The 20,108-nt window shown below is 40.2% G+C and overlaps 1 protein-coding gene across 2 annotated transcripts; it reads left to right on the top strand.

The window, feature by feature from the left end:
- The first annotated feature begins 209 nt into the window (after window positions 1–209).
- REST (RE1 silencing transcription factor) lies at window positions 210–19,697 on the top strand. 2 transcript variants are annotated; one of them, XM_054728822.1, is made up of 4 exons: window positions 210–350; window positions 2,731–3,634; window positions 10,433–10,516; window positions 17,487–19,697. In XM_054728822.1, exons 2-4 carry the CDS (start codon window positions 2,740–2,742, stop codon window positions 19,364–19,366), a joined length of 2,859 nt encoding a protein of 952 aa, XP_054584797.1. In that variant the 5' UTR covers window positions 210–350; window positions 2,731–2,739; the 3' UTR covers window positions 19,367–19,697. The 2 variants fall into 2 exon arrangements, with proteins under 2 accessions (XP_054584797.1, XP_054584793.1); XM_054728818.1 differs by lacking the exons at window positions 210–350; window positions 10,433–10,516.
- The last annotated feature ends 411 nt before the right edge of the window (window positions 19,698–20,108 follow it).

Raw genomic sequence — 20,108 nt, 5'->3', positions numbered from 1 at the left:
AGGGGGCGTGTCCCGCGGGCGGCGGCGGCGGCGGCGGCGCGGGCCGGGTGCGCGGCGCAGCCTCCTGTGCTGGAATGTGCGGCTCCCGCGAGCTTGCGGCGCAGCAGCAGAGCGAGCGCCGCCGAGGCCCCGGACCCCAGACCTCGGCGGCGGCCGGGACAGCAGGGCGAGAGCCCGCGGCCTGAGCACTCTGCGGCCCCACTCCCGGGCCTTCGCGGGCCCCGACGGCCCCAGCGCCCAACTTTTCCACCCTCCCTCTCCCCTCCCCCGAAACTCCTGCAACAAAGAAAAGTAGTCGGAGAAGGAGCGGCGACGCCCGGTCCCCAGCCCCTCCTGGCCGAGGAAGGCCGGTAAGCGCGGCGCGGGGCCGGGGGGCTCGGGGCGGGTGGGGGAGGGCCGGCCGGGCGGCGGCGGCGGCGGCGGCGGCGGCCGCGGGAGGGGGAGGGCGCGGAAGGACGCGGAGCGAGGCGCTGTCCAGGGCTGATTTGCAGATACTGTGGCTCCGGCGGCGGCGGCCGCGCCGGACGGGGGCGGGCGGCGGGGCGGGATCGGGTTACACCGGCGCGGCCCCGGGGGCTGGGCCGGGGGCGTCCGTGGGGAGCGGCGCGGCGCCAGGACCCCCTCCCCAGCCGAGGCCGGCCTCTGCCTCCGCGCGGGCCCGGGCGCCTCCCGGAGTCGGGTCCCGAGGCCGCGGCGTGGAGCTGCCTGGGGCCCTAGTCCTGAAACTTCCTCCTCGCCCTCCCGCCGCTCTCAGGTCCCGCCGCAGCCCCTCGCTGCCCGCGGCCCACGTCCCCCTCCCTCTGCGGCCTCTCCCTTTCGCCGGAAGGCGCCGTTGAGTGCGGCTGGGCGGGTTGAGTCAGCCCGGGGCCCGGGCGGTTCCGCCAATGGGGCTGGACAGCGATTTCTGCGCTCGGGCCGTTTCACCGCCGCGGCGCTCCGCGCCCGGCCACCTCGCCGCCCCGGGTGGCAGGACCGGGGCGCGCGTCCCGCGGGGCGCCGTAGGGGAGTGAGTTCGCAGACTTCCGGGGGGCGGCCGGCGCGCGTGGGGGGCCCCCCTCTGGCGCTCGGGGCCGGCGCCTCGGGAGGGCGCCGCGGAGCCTCGGGGCCCTCGGCGGAGGGCTCGCCCCGGAGCCGGGAGAGGAGCAGAGAACGCCGGCGACGCGGTAACTTTCCTCTCCTCGAACGCGGGTCCGAGGGCCGGAGAGAGAGGGCTGCCCTGGGGGGGAAGACCCGGTCTGGCCCCAGCGGCGCCCCGAGTTGGTCCCCCTTGCCTTTTGTCGTGTCGGGGAGCCCAGAGAAGGCTTCAGGACGAGGGGTTGGGGCAGCTCCCGCGAATTGGTGTGCAGATGTGCGCCGCGAGCGGGGCGAGCCGAGAGGAAGCGAGAGCGCCCGAGTTTGCAAAGAGCTGCTTTGTGTTTGGTATTTTGAGAAAATGGCCGAATGCCTATTTCAGCCCGGAATGCCGCCGCCGAGGCAGGCGCGGGCGGCTGCAGCCCATAGGAATCCGCGCAGCGCGTTGGGGGTTTGGAGCTTGGCTTGGACGGTCTTCCGGACAAACGTGGACATTTCTTTAGGGGCGGTAGCTGGGGTTTTGGGGGGGCTGTTAGAAAAGTCGATGTTTGGGTGAATGCCGAGTAGCCCGGACTAGAAGCCTCGGGACAGCTTTTGCCCTCGGCTTGCTTTCTGTGATGGCATTTTGAGTCCAACTTTTGCGGGTTACGGATAGCTCAACCGGTTTGCGTTCATACACTTCGGTTGAAACGGATTACTTTTTTTTTTAATCTTTTTGTATTTTGGGTTAAACTTTTTTTAGTTCTTGCCACTTGTTTTTGATGGGTCTCATGGGCAACAGAACACCTACTCTGAGAACATAGTGCCTTCTGGTTCAGGCGATTTAACAAGCCCTGCATGTTTTCAAGGAGGTGATCTTGTAATGGCTTCCACCAGGCGAGTAGGCCAAGTCAAACACAATGCAAGCAAGTGGCCGGTTGTCGAGCTGAATTGTATGATTATTTTGGTAGGTGGCTGGAAGGATTGTTTTCACTGGTGAAGTTTTGGGTTCGCCAAACTTACTTTTTCGCAGGAAAAAAAATTTCGTAATTTTCCCCCTCCTCTCCCCCCCCTCAAACAGGTCAAATCAGCAAAAGATAAGAAACAAAGTGGTACTTTTTCACAGTAGTTTGCTCCTCCGGAGTTGGTTGAGGTAATGTAAATTTCAGTTCAGTTGACCGATTTATTACAGGCTTCTACTTTCTAGCCATGTTTGCCTGGCTTTTGGATTTCTCCCTTTTCTGATTCAGACCAGTAAATGTTGAAGGGGGGGGATTTGGGAGGCTAGCTGTTTACTCTTCACATACTGAATTTTAAAAGTAATTTTAATCAGCATTACAAACGAAAGCTTCCGTTTTGTTTGGTTTTTGCACCAGAAAAATGAAAAGTGCTTGCCTGTGGTAGACCTACTTGGTGGACCTAGTTATGTCACAAATTTGATAAAGTTTTTCGGAGGGGTGATAGACAATTTTTTTTTCGGTTATGCAGTAAAGAATTTGGAATTACAGAAAGATTTTAAAGGCTTCTTTTTAGTAGTTAATGAAGTTCATTGAGTTTAGAGATTATATTGGAAATGTATTTTTTAAAAGATATGAAGAATTATGGTAATGTTTTGGTTTTAGACCAGTAAAAGTTGTGTTTAAACTGGTGCTTTTGTGTTTTGTTTTGTTTTGAATTCAGAACACAGTGATGGCCACCCAGGTAATGGGGCAGTCTTCTGGAGGAGGAGGGCTGTTCACCGGCAGTGGCAACATCGGCATGGCCTTGCCTAACGATATGTATGACTTGCATGACCTCTCCAAAGCTGAATTGGCTGCTCCTCAGCTCATCATGTTGGCAAATGTGGCCTTAACTGGGGAAGTCAATGGCAGCTGCTGTGATTACCTAGTTGGCGAAGAAAGGCAGATGGCAGAGTTGATGCCTGTTGGGGATAACAACTTTTCAGATAGTGATGAAGAAGGACTTGAGGAGTCTCCTGAAATAAAAGGTGAACCCAATGGCCTGGAAAACATGGAACTGGAAAGTGTGGAACTCAGTGTTGCAGAACCACAGCCTGTGTTTGAGGTATCAGCTGCCCCAGAAATTTACAGCCCAAATAAAGAGCTTCCTCCTGAGACACCTGGAGCAGAGGACAAATGCAAGACCTTGAAGACCAAACCCTTTCGTTGTAAGCCATGCCAATATGAAGCAGAATCTGAAGAACAGTTTGTGCATCACATCAGAGTTCATAGTGCCAAGAAGTTTTTTGTGGAAGAAAGTGCAGAGAAGCAAGCAAAAGCCAGGGAATCTGGCTCTTCCACTGCTGAAGAGGGAGATTTCTCCAAAGGCCCCATTCGCTGTGACCGCTGTGGCTACAATACCAATCGATACGATCACTATACTGCTCACTTGAAACACCACACTAGAGCTGGTGACAATGAGCGAGTCTACAAGTGCATCATTTGCACGTATACCACAGTAAGCGAATATCACTGGAGAAAACACTTAAGGAACCATTTTCCAAGGAAAGTGTACACATGTGGAAAATGCAACTATTTTTCAGACAGAAAAAACAATTATGTTCAGCATGTTCGAACTCATACAGGTAAGAGGACCTTTGTAGTCCATAACTTCAAATCACCTCTGATAGTTAATTGAGTGGGTAGTTAACAATAATGCTAAAAAAAAAGGGGGGTTGGGACTAGGTTCAAACCCTGATTCGATTATTTGCTGTCTTTGTGACCTTTGAACATGTTATTCTCTGTGCCTCAGTTTCTTCATGGAGGTAACTATACTATAGAATTAAGGGACCTAGTGAGGAACACAAATCAAGTACTGACTGTTATATGGAAGAATATTCAAGAGAAATCTTATCAATGTTCTTTCTAAAATACATACTCTAACAACTTGGGATAGACCATTTAACCAGATTAGACTACTGTTTTTGTTAAAACATGTATTTAGTTGGCAGTGAATACATCTAGATGCATACGGTAGTTTCCCAAAGGAATTTAGGACTTTGATAAAAAAGAGAAAAACTAACCCTTGCATAACCACATTTAACAGAGCCTCAAACTATTTAAAACATTTGACTTGGGATATTGAGCTCCTAAATGGAACAACTTGTCCCCAAAACACAGAAATGTGAGAAGTTTTTAAAGCATTGGTGGCATTATCACTCAAATTATTTTCCTAAGAAAGCAACCACATGTGGAAAATGCAACTATTTTTCAAACAAAAAGTAATGTTCAACATATTTGAACTCAGCGGTAAGAGGACCTTTCTAATTTATAAGTAAGTGCCTTCTTTCAAAAAAAGTGGGACAATCTTAAAAATATGAACAATTGCAAATATCTCAAAAGTAAAGAGAATGCTAACACTGCACCAACATATACCCCATCATCTATACCCAACAATTAGGAATATTTTGTCACATTTTGCAATTCATTTAAAAAAAATAACAGCTTTATTGAGATATACTCTACTACCACACAGTTCATCCATTTAAAGTTACGGTTCAGTGGTTTTAATATACAATGCTGGAGAGAATTATGCTAAATGAAATAAGCCAGTCAGAGAAAGGCAAGTGCCATATCATTTCACTTAATATGTGGAATCTAATGAACAAAATAGAAAACAGACACCATGGTAATTACCAGAGGGGAAGGATAGTGGGGGAAGAAGTGTGGCAAGCATCAGTCCCACGAAGTAACACAGTACAAGAAGGGCAAGGATTCTCTGAATGCGCAGGGAAAGCAGCGTTATGACAGGAAGTAGGGTGGCTATGGTGGGCAGACTAAGCCGATTTTCCTAAAAAGGGCTAAAACTACAAAGAAGATTGCTGAGGTTTGAATGTGTTGAGCCCAACTGCAGATCTCAGAATGCTGGCTATTAAGAGATGCAAGCATTTGAATTGGGAGGAGAAAAGAAGAGAAAGGGTCAAGTGATCCAGTTCTAAGCTTCATATTTTGTTTTATTATATGACAATAAAATCTTGATATGTTCACTTCAAAAAAAAAAAAAAAGAAGGTATGGGGATAAATGGTGATGAAAGGAGACTTGACATAGGGTGGTGAACATAATACATTATACAGTTGATGTATTAAACCTGGAACCTATATAATTTTATTAGCCAATGTCACCCCAATAAATTCAATTAAAATATATATATTCACAGTGTTGTGCAGCCATCACCACTATCAATTTTAGGACATCTTCACCCAAAAAGAAACTTTCAGTAGTCACTTCCCATTTCTCCTCAGTACCTCTTAATTGTTGGCTTTTAATTTTACTTTAAAATTTTTGTAATTAGGAATCACACATTTTTCAAATAAATGTTTGTAACTATAGTTATTTTTTTAAAAAACATTTTTATTGATTTCATAGAGGAATGGAGAGGGAAACATTGATGAGAATCATTGATTGGCTGTCTCCTGCACGCCCCCTACTGGAGATTGAGCCTGTAACTCAGCTTGTGCCCTAACGGGAAGTGAACCCTGACTTACTGGTTCTTAGGGTGATGCTCAGCCATTGTGGCCAGGCTGGTAGTTATTTTAATTTACATTACATTTTCCTGGTAAGGGTTGTTACTTTTGAGGTCTGATTACTGGTCTGAACAATCTAGTACTGTACTCTTGGGTCACAGGTGAAAAGGGACTATTGGAATGCTGTTTGGTTGTAGGAGCTGTCTCTAGAACTGAATCCCACAGGTAAAAGTGGGACACGGGGGAGGTAAATTGATATTGCATTGCGTGAGTAGTAGATTTTAAACTTGGAGGTGAAATTCCATTGAAGGAAAGAAGTCTGCAGCAAGCTTTCTAAGCCCCAGCAGATGGCGTCTGCATTTAAAGTTTTACAATCTGGTCAAGTATAGCCCAGCTGGTGTGGCTCAGTGGTTGAGCATTGACCTATGAACCAGGAGGTGATGATTCGATTCCTGGTCAAGGCACATACCTGGGTTGCTGGCTCGATCTGGGGTGGGGCGGGGGGAGTGTGTGGAAAGGATGTGCAGGAGGCAGCCTATCAATGATTCTCTCTCATCATTGATCTTTCTATCTCCCTCTCCCTTCCTCTCTGAAATCAATAAAAATACCTTAAAAAGAAATATAGTCAAGTAAAAGAATTTGTAGTCCTTTGGAATTTGTTGTTAACCTATAAATGAATGTCTCCATGCCAAAACATTTTATTTCAAAACTGAAGTTCAAACATTACAAAAATACTAGAACTGAAGTGCATGACTTTCATGTGTACACCTTGATGAAGTTTTATAAATATATACATACTCATAACCACTGTGCAAGTCAACAGAGAATATTACCTGCACCCCAGTGCCTTTGTCATATTAAATTTGTGGCGGGGAGGGCAGTTTCAGTTGGATAACTTCAGAACTGTTGGGTCACTGAACTGTTTTAAGAGTCCTCCAAAGCTAAAATTGTTTTATTTTTAATTTTTATTCAGTTTATTGGGATGACACTGGTTTAAAAAATGTAAAATGTTTTCAACAATAATCTAAGTTGTTGATTTAAGAACATTTTTAGGAGAAAAAAATGAAGACAGTTGGAAAAATTTCAGTTTTTGTATATTTCCAATTTTTGGTGTAAAGCGTTTTTAAAAACAGGAACTCTACTTTTTGCCATTTCTTAATATTTTTTATTGTAATGGTTATTTTAATCTAGTTATAGTATAGGTGACTAATTTTTCATGGCTATATTTTACATAGTTAACTACACCATCCATTACTTAACATTTTCTCCACATGAATTTGAGGTTGATATTTTCACAGTAAGATTATACTTTACATAGCTAACACTGGTTGTGTGGATTTCACATTTTGTTAAACCGATTTGGTCTTTATGTTTTCTAAAAAGGTTTCTCCATCCTATTGCCTTGTGATTTTTATTTTATTTATTTTATTTTTTTGGAAAATTTTTATTTGAGCCCAAACTGATGACAGTTACTAGGAAGCAAGATCTCCAATGCTTCCTACCTTGTGATTTAAAAAAAAAACACAAACCCACACAATTTGGTGGTATATAAATGGAAGGATAATTTGATTATGTAAATTTTGAGAGTATCTCTGCTGTTAAATGCATGGCTCTAAAAATTGTATTTATGAAAAAATTAATCTAGTGCTGAACAGTAGAGATAAGAAATGACAGCAGAATCACTTATTTCTCATTTTTCATTATGTAGCTGACAGTAGCCTAGTTTTCAGAGTCGGTGGGTTTCTTCTTTTATTGAGTAATAAATGCTAGGTACTTTATTCTTTGCTAATCTTCAGAACAATCCATTAATGAAACAGGTTTGCCAGACATTAGCCTTTGATTACTTACTGAGAGGAAACTTCTGGTTTAAAGCTTGAAGTGCTGGTCCCAAGGTCACATACAGGAGATTCAAAATCCGAATCTCTTTATAGGTAATTCTTTTGGTAGGGGCTGAGGATTGTTTTCATTAGAGTCTTAAATGAAAAGATTTTTAATTTTGTGGCTTAGATATTTAACCAGTTCACAAATTGTACTTTATTTTTTATTGATAAATTTTTTTTTAGAGAGAAAGGAAGAAAGAGAGAGAGAGATTTATTTTGTTTCACCCATCTATGCATTCATTGTGCCCTGAACGAGATCAAACCAGCAACCTTGATATATCTGGACGACACTAGAACCAACTGAGCCACCTGGTCAGGGTCACAAATTCTACTTTAAAAGAGGACATTTTTTGCCTGTATGTGTGACTGAAAAAATCACTGTTTTGTAGATTGTGCCTATAGTGTAGAATTGCACAGATAGAATCAATCTATTTTGTTATAAAGAATTTAAAAGTAAATTATCCTTTATTGATTCTTCATGTTAATCTATACTAGTATTTAATTTTTATTTCATTAACTTTTAGAACATCTTGATAGACTTTACATATCATACAATTCACTATGGATAGGCCAGTTCTGGACATTTCATATATAAGGTGTCCTCAAAAAATGTATACGCACTGAATAATTATAAAGGCATTGTTTATTTAAATGTATATTTCATTTTCAAAATTGAGCTATCAGCTTTTAAAGTGTGGATACATTTTTTGGGGACACCCTGTATATGGAATCATTCAATATGTGGTCCTGTGTGACTACCTTTTCCCCCTTAGTAAAATGCTTTCAAAGTTCATTCATATTGTGTACAATACTTATTTTCCTTTAATTTCCATATAATTTCTTATGGTTACACAACATTTTTTTAAAATTTAAATTCTTTATTGTTTAAAGTATTACATATGTCTCCTTGGGTACACAACATTTTGTTTATCCATCAGTTAATGGGTGTTTGGATTGTTTCCATTTTCTGGCTATTATGAAAGATGCTACTATGAACATTTCTTGAAGTTTTTGTGTGGACAGAAGTTTTGTTTTTTTTTTAAATTTATCTATCTGTATGGAATTGCTGTGCCAAATAGGTAACTATGTTTACTCATTTGAGGAACTGCCAATTATTTTCTGAAGTGGCTGCATTAATTTTACAATCCCGGTAATGTATAAGGGTTCCAATTTCTCCACATCCTAGACAATATTTGTTAATATCTGCCATTTTGATTGTAGGCAACCAAGTGGGTGTGAAGTCTTTATCTTATTTTGATTTGCATTTCCCTCATGGCTGATGATATTGTGCATCTTTGCATTTTCTTATTGGCCATTGTGGATCTTGGATCTTCTGTAAAGAACTACTTTTAATATTTTAAAAACTATCTTAAAATTCTTCCAGGTAAAAGTAGTCATTCTATGCTATGAGTTATTTACAGCTAATCTATAGCTACCAGCCAATTACAGTTGAGCAGTTACATTTACAATTCTCACTGATCACCACATTCTTTCTTCTTCCTTTATTCTGTTCCTTTCTTAATTTTATTAGACACATGTGTTGCTAAATCTTACTATGTAGACAAAAATAATAACTGATATTTATTGAGGGCTTTCTATGTGCCAAGACACAGTGTTAAGTACACTGCTTGTATTAAATTCTCACAATCCTAAGAAGTGAAGGTACTGTTACTTTTCTAGATGCAGAAACTTGCTCAAGGTTGTAATTATTATTTTATGGCCAAAGACTAGATGAAACAAATTTTCAGACTTAAAAAAAAAGTTTTGTGGTTGACAACCCACACTCAAAAACAGACACATTTCCTGTCTTTGTGTCTTAAATTCTTCAGTACTAAATCACTGGCCTCTCATCTTCAATTGCTCTATCCCTATGGCTTTATGAATAAAATTTGTTTTAACACATTTCATAACAGCTGTATCTACCACTGGAAATTTTTAGCTAAATGCAACAAAATCCCTGCTCAAAAGCATTCTTGCTTTAAACTAACAATTTCAAATGGTAGATTTATCCTTTTTTTTTTTTAAGTTTTTTTAAAAAATTGATTTCAGAGAGGAAGGGAGAGGGGGAGAGTGAGATAGAAACATCAGTAATGAGAGAGAATCATTGATCGGCTGCCCCCTGCAGTGGGATTGAGCCCACAACCTGGGCATATGCCCTGACTGGGAATCGAACGCTGACCTCCTGGTTCATAGGTTGATGCTCAACCACTGAGCCACACTGGCTGGGCTAGATTTATCATTTTTACAAGGATTTTTAAAAAGTTAGCCAACCATTAGCTGTTTTGGCTCAGTGGTGGGATAGAGCTTGGCCTGTGGACTGGAAAGTCTGGGTTTGATTCCCAGTAGGGGGCTTGCAGGAGGCAGCTGATAATGATTCTTCTCTTTCATCACTGATGTTTCTGTCTCTCTCCCAATCCCTTCTCCCAATCTCCCTCTCCCAATCCCTCACTGAAGTCAATAAAAAATATATTAAAAAAAAAAAGTTAGCCAAAACAAAAAGAAAAAAAGTTACCCAAGCCATAGCATCAAAAAATTTGGGTAGATTTTCTTTAAGGATAATTCTAAATTAAAAAAAAAAATGCTCCTTGATGCCTTATCAAGATAATTTCTCAGTAGTTAACATTTAATATAGTCTGGCCAGGTAGCTTCAGTTGGTTACCCAGCCTGTTAGGGCACATAAAAGAATCAACCAATGAATGCATACATAAATGGAACAACGAATTGCTGTCTCTCTTTTTCCCTTCCTCTCTCTTAAAAAAATCAAGTTTAATGTAATAATATGTAGTATTTCTGTGAAAATTAGAAGTGCTGTAGAATTCAGAAAGCTAATGATAGTGTCAGCAAAGTTGAAATGATGTAGTTATGTAAACTCTATATGAAATAACTTACATTTCTAATACATTTACACCAATTGACTATGTGCCAGGAATAGGAAAATAATTTTTGTTAGAAAATACACAGTACTGGTTATTGCATATATTAGTGAGAATTATGCTTGCCTTATTTTATCATATTTAAGCACTAATTATATTTTTGCAGGAGAGCGCCCATATAAGTGTGAACTTTGCCCTTACTCAAGTTCTCAGAAGACTCATCTAACTAGACATATGCGTACTCATTCAGGTTGGTAAGAAATGGGAACTTTTCTGTCATTTATAGTAAACTACCATTATAAGGAAGTTCTAGACCTGGAACTGGGTAATTTATGATTCCATTTTTAAAATATAATTTAGAAACTAGTTAAAAATCAGTATTCTATTACTGTGGAGTTGTATTTAAAGGGGGGTTCTTAATGAGTCCATAGGTGGAACTCCTGTAAATGTCAATGTATGTGCACTTTTCTGGGAGGAGGGTCCTTAATTTTCATTAGCTCTTCAATTAGTTCGGTGACACAGAAGTTGAACTGATGTCGTAGACCACAGCTGGTTAGTGCTTTTTGAACAACAGCTACTTTCTCACACTCCTTCAACATAGTATGACACCAAATTTCATAGTGTGTGGTTGCCAGGCTCTAGGGATTCCTTCTGAGCTTCTCAGGTCTTGAAGTTTGGATTTGTTCTATTTTGAAAGTTGATAGGACTGATATACAAAAGCCTACCTTTAAAGAATTATACATAATCTGAGATATTAACTTATTAGCCTATAATAAAAGTTCAGACAGTAACAAGTAGAAAATTCATACTAAAGTGAAAGATCAAGATCACCAACCAGAATTGGACCCCATTATCAAGCTGGCCAAGTTAAAAGTATTAGCATAGGTGGTCTTCTGATTGGTAATTATTTCATTTTGGACATGATTGATCCTTGGTGAACTGCCATTTCTCTTTTCAGATTTAGAATATATGTATATGTACCCCTGTGGGCAAACTATGCTAAATACAATTTTGTTGTTTACAAACGTCTATGTAGACCAAGTATGTCAAACTCGAAGGCTAACACGGGCCAAATAAACAAGTTTTTTTTTTTTTTTTTAGAAATGGAGTTACACTTTATTATTATTATTATTATTATTATTATTATTATTATTATTACGTGCAGGTCCAGAGAAAAATGTCTTTCAAATTTCTGGGCAAAAACATGGAGGAAGCTTTCTCTATTTATAGTTTTTCCAGTTCTTTGTCTCCCAAATAAGGGTTTTTTCCAGTCCCCTTTGCAAGTTCTTAAAGAGCCCTATGTGCTGGGGCTTTGAGACCTCAACCAGCACTTATAACTTCGTCTGGGGAAGGTTTATAAACGGGTCTTGCAGGACCAGACAATTAAAGGGGCAATGGCTAGATTCAGATTTCTAGCCCCCACAAATGTCTCATTTTCCCCATCATCACCTCACAAGTGAGTATGAAGTGATAGTTGCTTAATCTCCTCATTATTTCCACTAATAGAGGCTCAAAATTGAAGATCTATTCATAGCAAGATTCTAGAAGTAAAAGTTTTAAGGTTAAAAAGTCCACTTGTGTTACTAATTCATGTTACTCAAATTTCACTCCATTCTCATTTTTATATCCCATTGCCCTTTGTGCCGACTCCCTTGAAACAGTAACATGCACCTTGTCTCTCACTATACACGAAGGAGATGTGACTTTTGAGGCCCTGGCTAATTATCATTCAGGGTTCCTGAATGGGGAAGGAAGGAAGGAAGGAAGGAAGGAAGGAAGGAAGGAAGGAAGGAAGGAAGGAAGGAAGGAAAGAAGGCAATAAACAAGTTTTAAGTTTATGTGGGCTGCAGAAAAAAGCTTCAATTTTCATAGAAACGTAGGTTTATTTTGATAGAGACATGCTGAATACAAAGGGCTGAAATAAATGAGTAATCATTAACAAAACAATAGAACATTTTAGTAAAAATTAATATTTTTTCTTGAACGTTAACTTAACCAGATACTGAATAACTGCACAAATTAAAAAGCGTAGTGCAAATAAACCTATTTTTCTTGTTTTCCGAAAGCAAAATATTTTCTGTTGTGCACACCAAACAAATCAGTACAAGACTAATGACGGCAAACAGCTGCTAAAATATTCGCTGCTAGTATTAGTGGAGAGAAATGGTGCACTTGCGTGTAAGGCACATAAGGGAAATGAATGCAACACGATTATAGTAGTTAGTCATTAGCAAACTACTTGTAGTTTGTTATTAATAATTATGTATAACAGGATATTGTAAAAGTTAAGTTACAAAATTTTTATTAAAATGTTTCTTACATACTGTTATATTGGCTGGGCCACAAAATTATTCATTGTGGGCCGTGAGTTAACAGTTAACTGTAAATCTGTGTATCCAGTTGGGTAGCCACGAGCTGCATGTAGTTATTGAGCTTGTGAAATGTGGTTGATTGGAATTGAGTTGTATAAAATACTGAAATTCAAACAGTATGAAGAAAATGCAAATACTCTATTTTTAAAATATTGATTACATGTTGACATAATATTGAATATATTAGGTTAAATAGTAAATTCATTTTTACATTTGTAATGTGACTATTAGAAAATATAAAATTAAATGTTGCTCGCATTTAAAATATATATATATATGTTTTTATTGATTTTAGACAGGAAGGGAAAGGGAGGGAGAGAGAAACATCAGCTATGAGAGAGAATCATTGATTGGCTACCTCTTGCAAGCCCCACACTGGGGATCAAGCTGCAATTCGGGCATGTGCCCTGTCTGGGAATTGAACCATAACCTCCTCGCTCATAGGTTGACACTCAACCACTGAGCCACGCTGGTTGGGCTTGCTTGCATTTTATTGTTATTGAATATAGCTGTCTTATGTCAGTGATAACACTGATTATAGCACAGATTTTGATTTGAGTAATTATGAAGGGTTCACATAGTATGCTTGCTAACCTTTCTTGACCCTCCATGCTTGTCATGTTAATATATACTTTGAGTGTGCCTTGTAAATCTCCAGAGCTATTGAGTTGGATCACTTAACCAGAACCTGGCTATGTTACTTTTCAGTGTTTCCTGGTTTCGTTTTTTGAGGGTAACTTGGATGATATCTCAAGCTTTGCTGAGGCTAGTAGACATATGTCCTGTTGGTAGACAATATGCTCTATCCCTTAAATAAAACATTTAAGAGCTTTATATGAGTTAATTCATATAACTATCCTATCCTATATAATAAAACCCTAATATGCAAATTGACCAAACAGCAGAACGACCGATTGCTATGACATTCACTGACCCCCAGGTGGCAGACGCTCAATGCAGGAGCTGCCTCCTGGTGGTCAGTGTGCTCCCACAGGGGGAGCGCCACTCAACCAGAAGCTGGGCTCACAGCAGAGGTGGCAGGAGCCTCTCCTGCCTCCGCTGCAGGCGGACAGTAAGGAGCGAAGGGTCTCGGACTGCAAGAGGGATGTCTGACTGCTGGCTTTGGCCTGATCCTCCCGTGGACATCCCCCAAGGGGTCCTGGGCTGCGAGAGGGCACAGGCCGGGCTGAGGGACCCCAAAGTTATATTCCCATTTTACAAATGTGGAAACTAAGGCATTGAAGAAATGTGGCCATTTTTCTTGTAGAATGCCCTCCTTCTGGATTTGTCCTTATTTGCTTTTTCATGGTGTCATTTAGTTTTTTCTCTGTCCCTGTGCCTTGTATTATTTATATGCCAGAAATTAAATCTAAATGCTTGATACTTCATGATTTAAAGTCATATATCTGGTTGACCCGTACTATTAGAATGACAAAGTACTTGTATCTTCATTGAAATACTTTTGTCATTGTATAAGTATCTATGGTGCTTTAATAATCTTTGCCTGAACAATTTTGAGTGTGTTAACTGTTGCTTTTGGATTTTCTTTGCTATATATATATTTTAAAATTATTGTTATTTTTTAAGGTTTTTTAAAAAATACATATTTTTATTGATTTCAGAGAGGGAGAGAAAGAGGGAGAGGGAAAGAGCGATAGAAAATCAATGATGAAAGAATCATTGATTGGCTGCCTCCTGCATGCCCGCTACTGGAGATGGAGCCCGCAATCTGGGTATATACCCTGAGTGGGAATTGAACCTTGACTTCCTGGTTCATATGTTTATGTTCAACCACTGAGCCACACTGGCCAGGCTTCTTTGCTGTTTTTTCTGAACTATTCTTTAAAGCAAACAAAAAACTATACCGTACTTCATTTTTTTAAAAAAAATGTTTTTATTGATTTTGAGGAGAGGGAAAGGGAGATAAACATTAATTGGCTGTCTCCTGCATGCCCCCTACTGGGGATTGAATCCAAAACCTGGGCATGTCTGGACTGGGAATCAAACCAGCAATCTTTTGGTGCATGGGACACTCAACTGAGTGAGCCACACCAACCAGGGCTGGATTATTTTTGATAAGAACATGTAAAACTTGTAAAAAAAATCTTTCCCCGTTTGAATTTGCCATACACCTATAAATTAATTTGGGAAGAATACAGTAGATAATCTGATACATTTATAAAGGTGAAAAACAGGTAAATACAGGGTGGGGCAAAAGTAGGTTTACAGTTGTTTTGTGGAAAATAATCTCTATTATAAAAACCCCTTGGCCCTGATGCCGTCACACTGTCATAACCAAAGACTGGTCACCAGGAGGCTGCATGCGCAGCGAGGTGCACGCGGGTGGGCGGGTACTTGACTCTGGGTCCTGCGTCTCTCCTGATGCGGCAGGAGTCAGTCTGGGTCCTGCTGGCGCAGCGGGTCTGGTTCTCGTGCAGTATCGCACACTGGGCTCTAGTCCTATATAATAAAAGCCTAATATGCAAATCGACTGAACAGCAGAACGACCCATTGCTATGATGTGCACTGACCACTAGGGGGCAGACGCTCAATGTAGGAGCTGCCCCCTAGTGGTCAGCGTGCTCCCAAGGGGAGTGCCTCTCAGCCAGAAGCTAGGCTCACAGCTGGTGAGCGCAGCAGTGATGGCAGGAGCCTGACTCTCCTCCGTGGCAGCGGCAGCACTAGTGAGCATCGAGCCGAGTGGTAAGGAGTAACGAGCAGGCGGTCGGTAAGGAGTGAGGGGTCCTGGACTGCGAGAGGGTGCTGCTGTGCTCCCTACCCCACCCCGCCCCCAGTGTATGAATTTCGTGCACCAGACCTCTAGTAAAATAATAAACAGTAAATACTGTGTTTTGTGTACTCACAACTGTAAACCTACTTTTGCCCCACCCTATATTACTAGAATTGGAAAAGGGAGTTAAGACTATTGGTACAGGGCAAGGGGTTTTATATTCAGCTATAAAATTGGATGAATAGGTTTTCTAATACAGGCAGGATTTTATTACAATAGAAGGAAAATTGGAGCAAGTAAATTATGCTGCCATCAAATTTTAAACATTTCTACATCTTCCCATACCTTGACTAATGCTTGCTATGTAAATACCCTCATTCACTAGGGTTTTCAAAATGGTGTTGTTTTCCTTATAATTATCACAGATGTTTATTCAGAGGTAGGGTTTATGTGGATAGGCAGGATATGATGACTCCTCCCTTCCCCCCAATACTAAAAATTTAACCAGTTTGTTACTACAGATAATGTATATAGGGTGCCTGGCTAAATTCCCCATGCTAAGTGTTTATATGGCTAAATTATCTAAATATTAGATTAAGTGTACACCTGAGACCCATATAATTTTATTAACCATCAAGTCACCCCAGTAAATTCAAATAAAATTTTGAAAAAGAAAAGAATATTTTACAGATGAGGAAATGAGCCTTTAGAGAGTTTTCAATACCATGCTCAAGATCTCACAGTAAGTTACAGAATCCCACATTTGATCACCTAGATATTGTTACTCCAAAACAGTTCTTAACTATTATGCCACCTATCTTTGCCTATTCTTGTCTGTATGTGTAAAATAAATGCTTGTCTCCATTGTGGTGATTCACTGGAGAGAGGACAAGATACAACCAAGCACTATGGAGTAATGTAGCATGTTGTAGAAACCTATTTACAAATTTGTTAGTGAACTTACATGGAAAAGAGTTGTCCACTTAGCTACATGTCCAATCTGATGTACTTGGATATGTATTTGTTTCTGTGATCGAGTGTTTTATCATCAGACATTTTCTAATCATGTAAAGCATGCCATCTACATCTACATGGTTTTACTTAATGCCTGAGTAGCTTTGCTTTATGAAAATATTAAGATGTAATATGAATTTGAGAATGTTTGAGAGATGAATTTTCATAAATTTCAATTTCCGTTTTTCTACTATGCATTCCATTGGACCAGTGGGGTATGGATACCATTTGGTAATATTTACTAGTGTGTGATCTAGATGGGTATGTATTCAGGTAGAATATGTTACTCTTACGACTTTAATTTGGGGTTGTGGGTTGTTCTGGTTCTGTAATGTACCTGTGATTACTTTGTTTGCTTATTTTTACATACCATATCTATTTGTATGCCCCTTCAAATTTACCTAGTTTCTTTGGCCGTTTTTAAAAAGAAGAAGGTGGGTAAAAATCAAGGAAAGATTTCTGACTAGGCTATATTTTTGCTTTAAAATAGCATCTTTGGCATTGGGAAAATTTGCTGAATGAAGCTTGACTCAGCTTTTGCCTTGATGGATAAAAGGGTTAAATTTAAAGGGGGAAAAAGGCCTTTTGCTCCCTGTGAGGCTAACACAAGTGTTTTAAAACTTGTATCAAAGGTCTGGGAGTGTAGCTTAGAGTATAAGTTATTTCTTTGAAGTCTCAAGACTTATCTTTAAAATATCTGAATTTTATATTCCACTCCATTATACTTTTTTTAACTAAACATAAAACATTTGAAGTTATTTTCTTTGAGGGTCCTTGCTCCAAAATTGAGAGCTGAACTTGGCCAGTAATTTCTGTGTATTAACAAATGTCTGCTCTTTAATAGTTGTTGAGAGCCCTACTTTGATGAAATTTTTAGATGATGATGGCTGACTGTGAGATACTTATTTCTTCGTTTAGTTTCACAATCAATGTCAAGGGATGGAGAAAATATACAAATAAATATGGTAAATGTAAAGTGCATGAAATAGTCTTTTCAATATATAGTTTTTGTGGGTTTTTTTGTTAACATAATCCAATTCCTTATATTTTAATAATCTTGAATTCATTTCTTAATATGTCTTTAACGTCTCCTTTACTTTTAGGTGAGAAGCCATTTAAATGTGATCAGTGCAGTTATGTGGCCTCCAATCAACATGAAGTAACTCGCCATGCAAGACAGGTTCACAATGGGCCTAAACCTCTTAACTGCCCACACTGTGACTATAAAACAGCAGATAGAAGTAACTTCAAAAAACACGTGGAGCTACATGTTAATCCACGGCAATTCAATTGTCCTGTATGCGATTATGCAGCTTCCAAGAAGTGTAATCTGCAGTATCATTTCAAATCTAAGCATCCCACTTGTCCTAATAAAACAATGGATGTTTCAAAAGTGAAACTAAAGAAAACCAAAAAGCGAGAGGCTGACTTGCCTGATAACAATAATACCAATGAAAAAACAGAAACAGAGCAGATAAAAATAAAGGGAGATGTAGCTGGAAAGAAAAATGAGAAGTCTGTAAAAGTGGAGAAAAAAGATAATTCTTCAAAAGAGAAAAAGCCTTGTAATAATGCTTCAATCCAGGTGACTACCAGAACTCGGAAATCAGCGATGGAAGCTAGAGAGATGGATGTGCATTCAAGAACCAGTTCAGAAAAAAACTGTAAAACCAAGAAAGGCAAAAGGAAGATGGAAGCTGAAGCCCATTCCTTACAAGATCCTGTTAATGATGAGGAACCTGTGACAAAAAAGAAAAAGAAGACAGAAAGCAAACCCAAAAATAGTCAGGAAGTACCAAAGTGTGAGAACAAAGTGGAGGAGAATAAAAAACAAAATACTTGTGTGAAAAAAAGTACAAAGAAGAAAACTCTGAAAAATAAGTCAAGTAGAAAAAGCAGCAAGCCTGCTCAGAAGGAGACTGTTCAGAGGGGGCCTGCTCAGACAGCGCCGCCGCCACCCATGGAGCCTCCTCAGGTGGGGCCTGTTCAGACAGAGCCGCCTCCTCCCGTACAGCCTGCTCCGATGGAGGTTGTTCCGATGGAGGAGCCTCCTGCCACGGAGCCTCCTGCCACGGAGTCTCCTCCTCTTGTGGAGCCTCCTCCTCTTACGGAGCCTCCTCCTCTTACGGAGCCTCCAGTTCCCAAAAAGTCTCCTCGAAAAGATAATAAAAAGGAAAAGTCTAACATGCAGAGTGAAATGGCAAGGAAGGAGCAAGTCCTTATTGAAGTTGGCTTGGTGCCTGTTAAAGAGAGCCAACTTCTAAAGGAGAGTGCAAGTGCACAGGATTTCTTACCACCATTGCCAAAGGAAAACTTAAAAGAAGAGGAGTCAAAAGACCAAAAATTACTCACCGAATGTGAAGGAAGTAAAGAAACCCCTCTTCAAAAAGTAGAAGCAGAAGAGGCAGATAAGAGTCTAGCTGTTGTCCAGGAATCTGCCAATATTTCATCCTCAGAACAAAACTTGAATGTGCTAGAGGGTGAAACTTCAGATGGTAAACATCAGACTGACACTAGGCTTTGTGAAACAGATATGGATACAGATGAGAACAAAACAGAGGATCTCCCTGGAAAAGACTCAGCAGTTGAAGAATCAGTTTCACCACTGCTTCTTCCTCTACCAACAGAAAAACAAGAAGCAGTGTCCAAAACTGCTGTCGCATCACCTCCTGTTACCGGGGCAGTAAATGAGTCTCAGGAAATGGATGAAGATGAAGGTATTCATAGTCATGATGGAAGTGACCTAAGTGACAACATGTCGGAGGGTAGTGATGATTCTGGCTTAAATGGGGCCCGGCCAGTTCCACAAGAAGCTGGTAGGGAAAAGGCAAAGGAAGCCTCGACGGTCAAGGTGCCCGAGGGAGATTTTGTTTGTATCTTCTGTGATCGTTCTTTTAGAAAAGAAAAAGATTACAGCAAGCACCTCAATCGCCATTTGGTTAATGTATACTTCCTTGAAAAAGCAGCTAAAGGGCAGGAGTAATTAAACTTTGGAAAAGGCTTCAATTCTTAGTTTGTGAGGTCCTATTACATTTTATATACCTTTATACTAGTAGACAACCATTTAATTTTAAAATTGCTTTAATTAGTGTCCAATGTTGATTTTTAAGTGTCACTCTTTTTCTTAATGACTCTCTCTACCTATTGTATACATTTTAGCAAATCCAAGGAAGTTAGTGTACTAAACCAGCAGACACCTAAATCTGTTAGCTTACACATTTAATTGAAACTAGAAGGCCAAGGTGGCATAGCATTTTATTGCTTTGTCTAGCTATAACTTGTCAGTTTCCCCCTAATGTCTGTCTTCCTATTTCAGTTTATCCTTAGTTTCTTATGTAGCTCTATAAAAATTGGCATGCTTAAATAGCAAATTACTTGAAGAATTTGCCTGCTTTATATACAGTTAGCACTTTAAAATTTTTTTAGAGATGAGAAGAGACATTTAAATTGAAGAAAAATTCTCCAAGCAATGGACATTGTTTCAGTCCAGGTATTTACTCCTGAGTTTTGATCAATATTTCTTATTTGTGTATGTTAATTTTCGTAAAAACAATGATTATGGTGTTTCTTTTTATTTTTAATTTTGGTGCTTTAATGGCTTAAGATATTGCACATTGTTTTTTTTTTAACCTATGCAGTTAAATTTTTTCCTAGTAGTAGCATTTGTGTTGAACAGTAACACTTTATACATATATATGCATGTTTATTTTGTCCTCTTTGGAGGG

Source organism: Eptesicus fuscus, chromosome 2 (assembly GCF_027574615.1).
Source record: "Eptesicus fuscus isolate TK198812 chromosome 2, DD_ASM_mEF_20220401, whole genome shotgun sequence".
NCBI classification, from domain to species: domain Eukaryota; kingdom Metazoa; phylum Chordata; class Mammalia; order Chiroptera; family Vespertilionidae; genus Eptesicus; species Eptesicus fuscus.
This window is presented reverse-complemented; position numbering and strand designations above follow the sequence as displayed.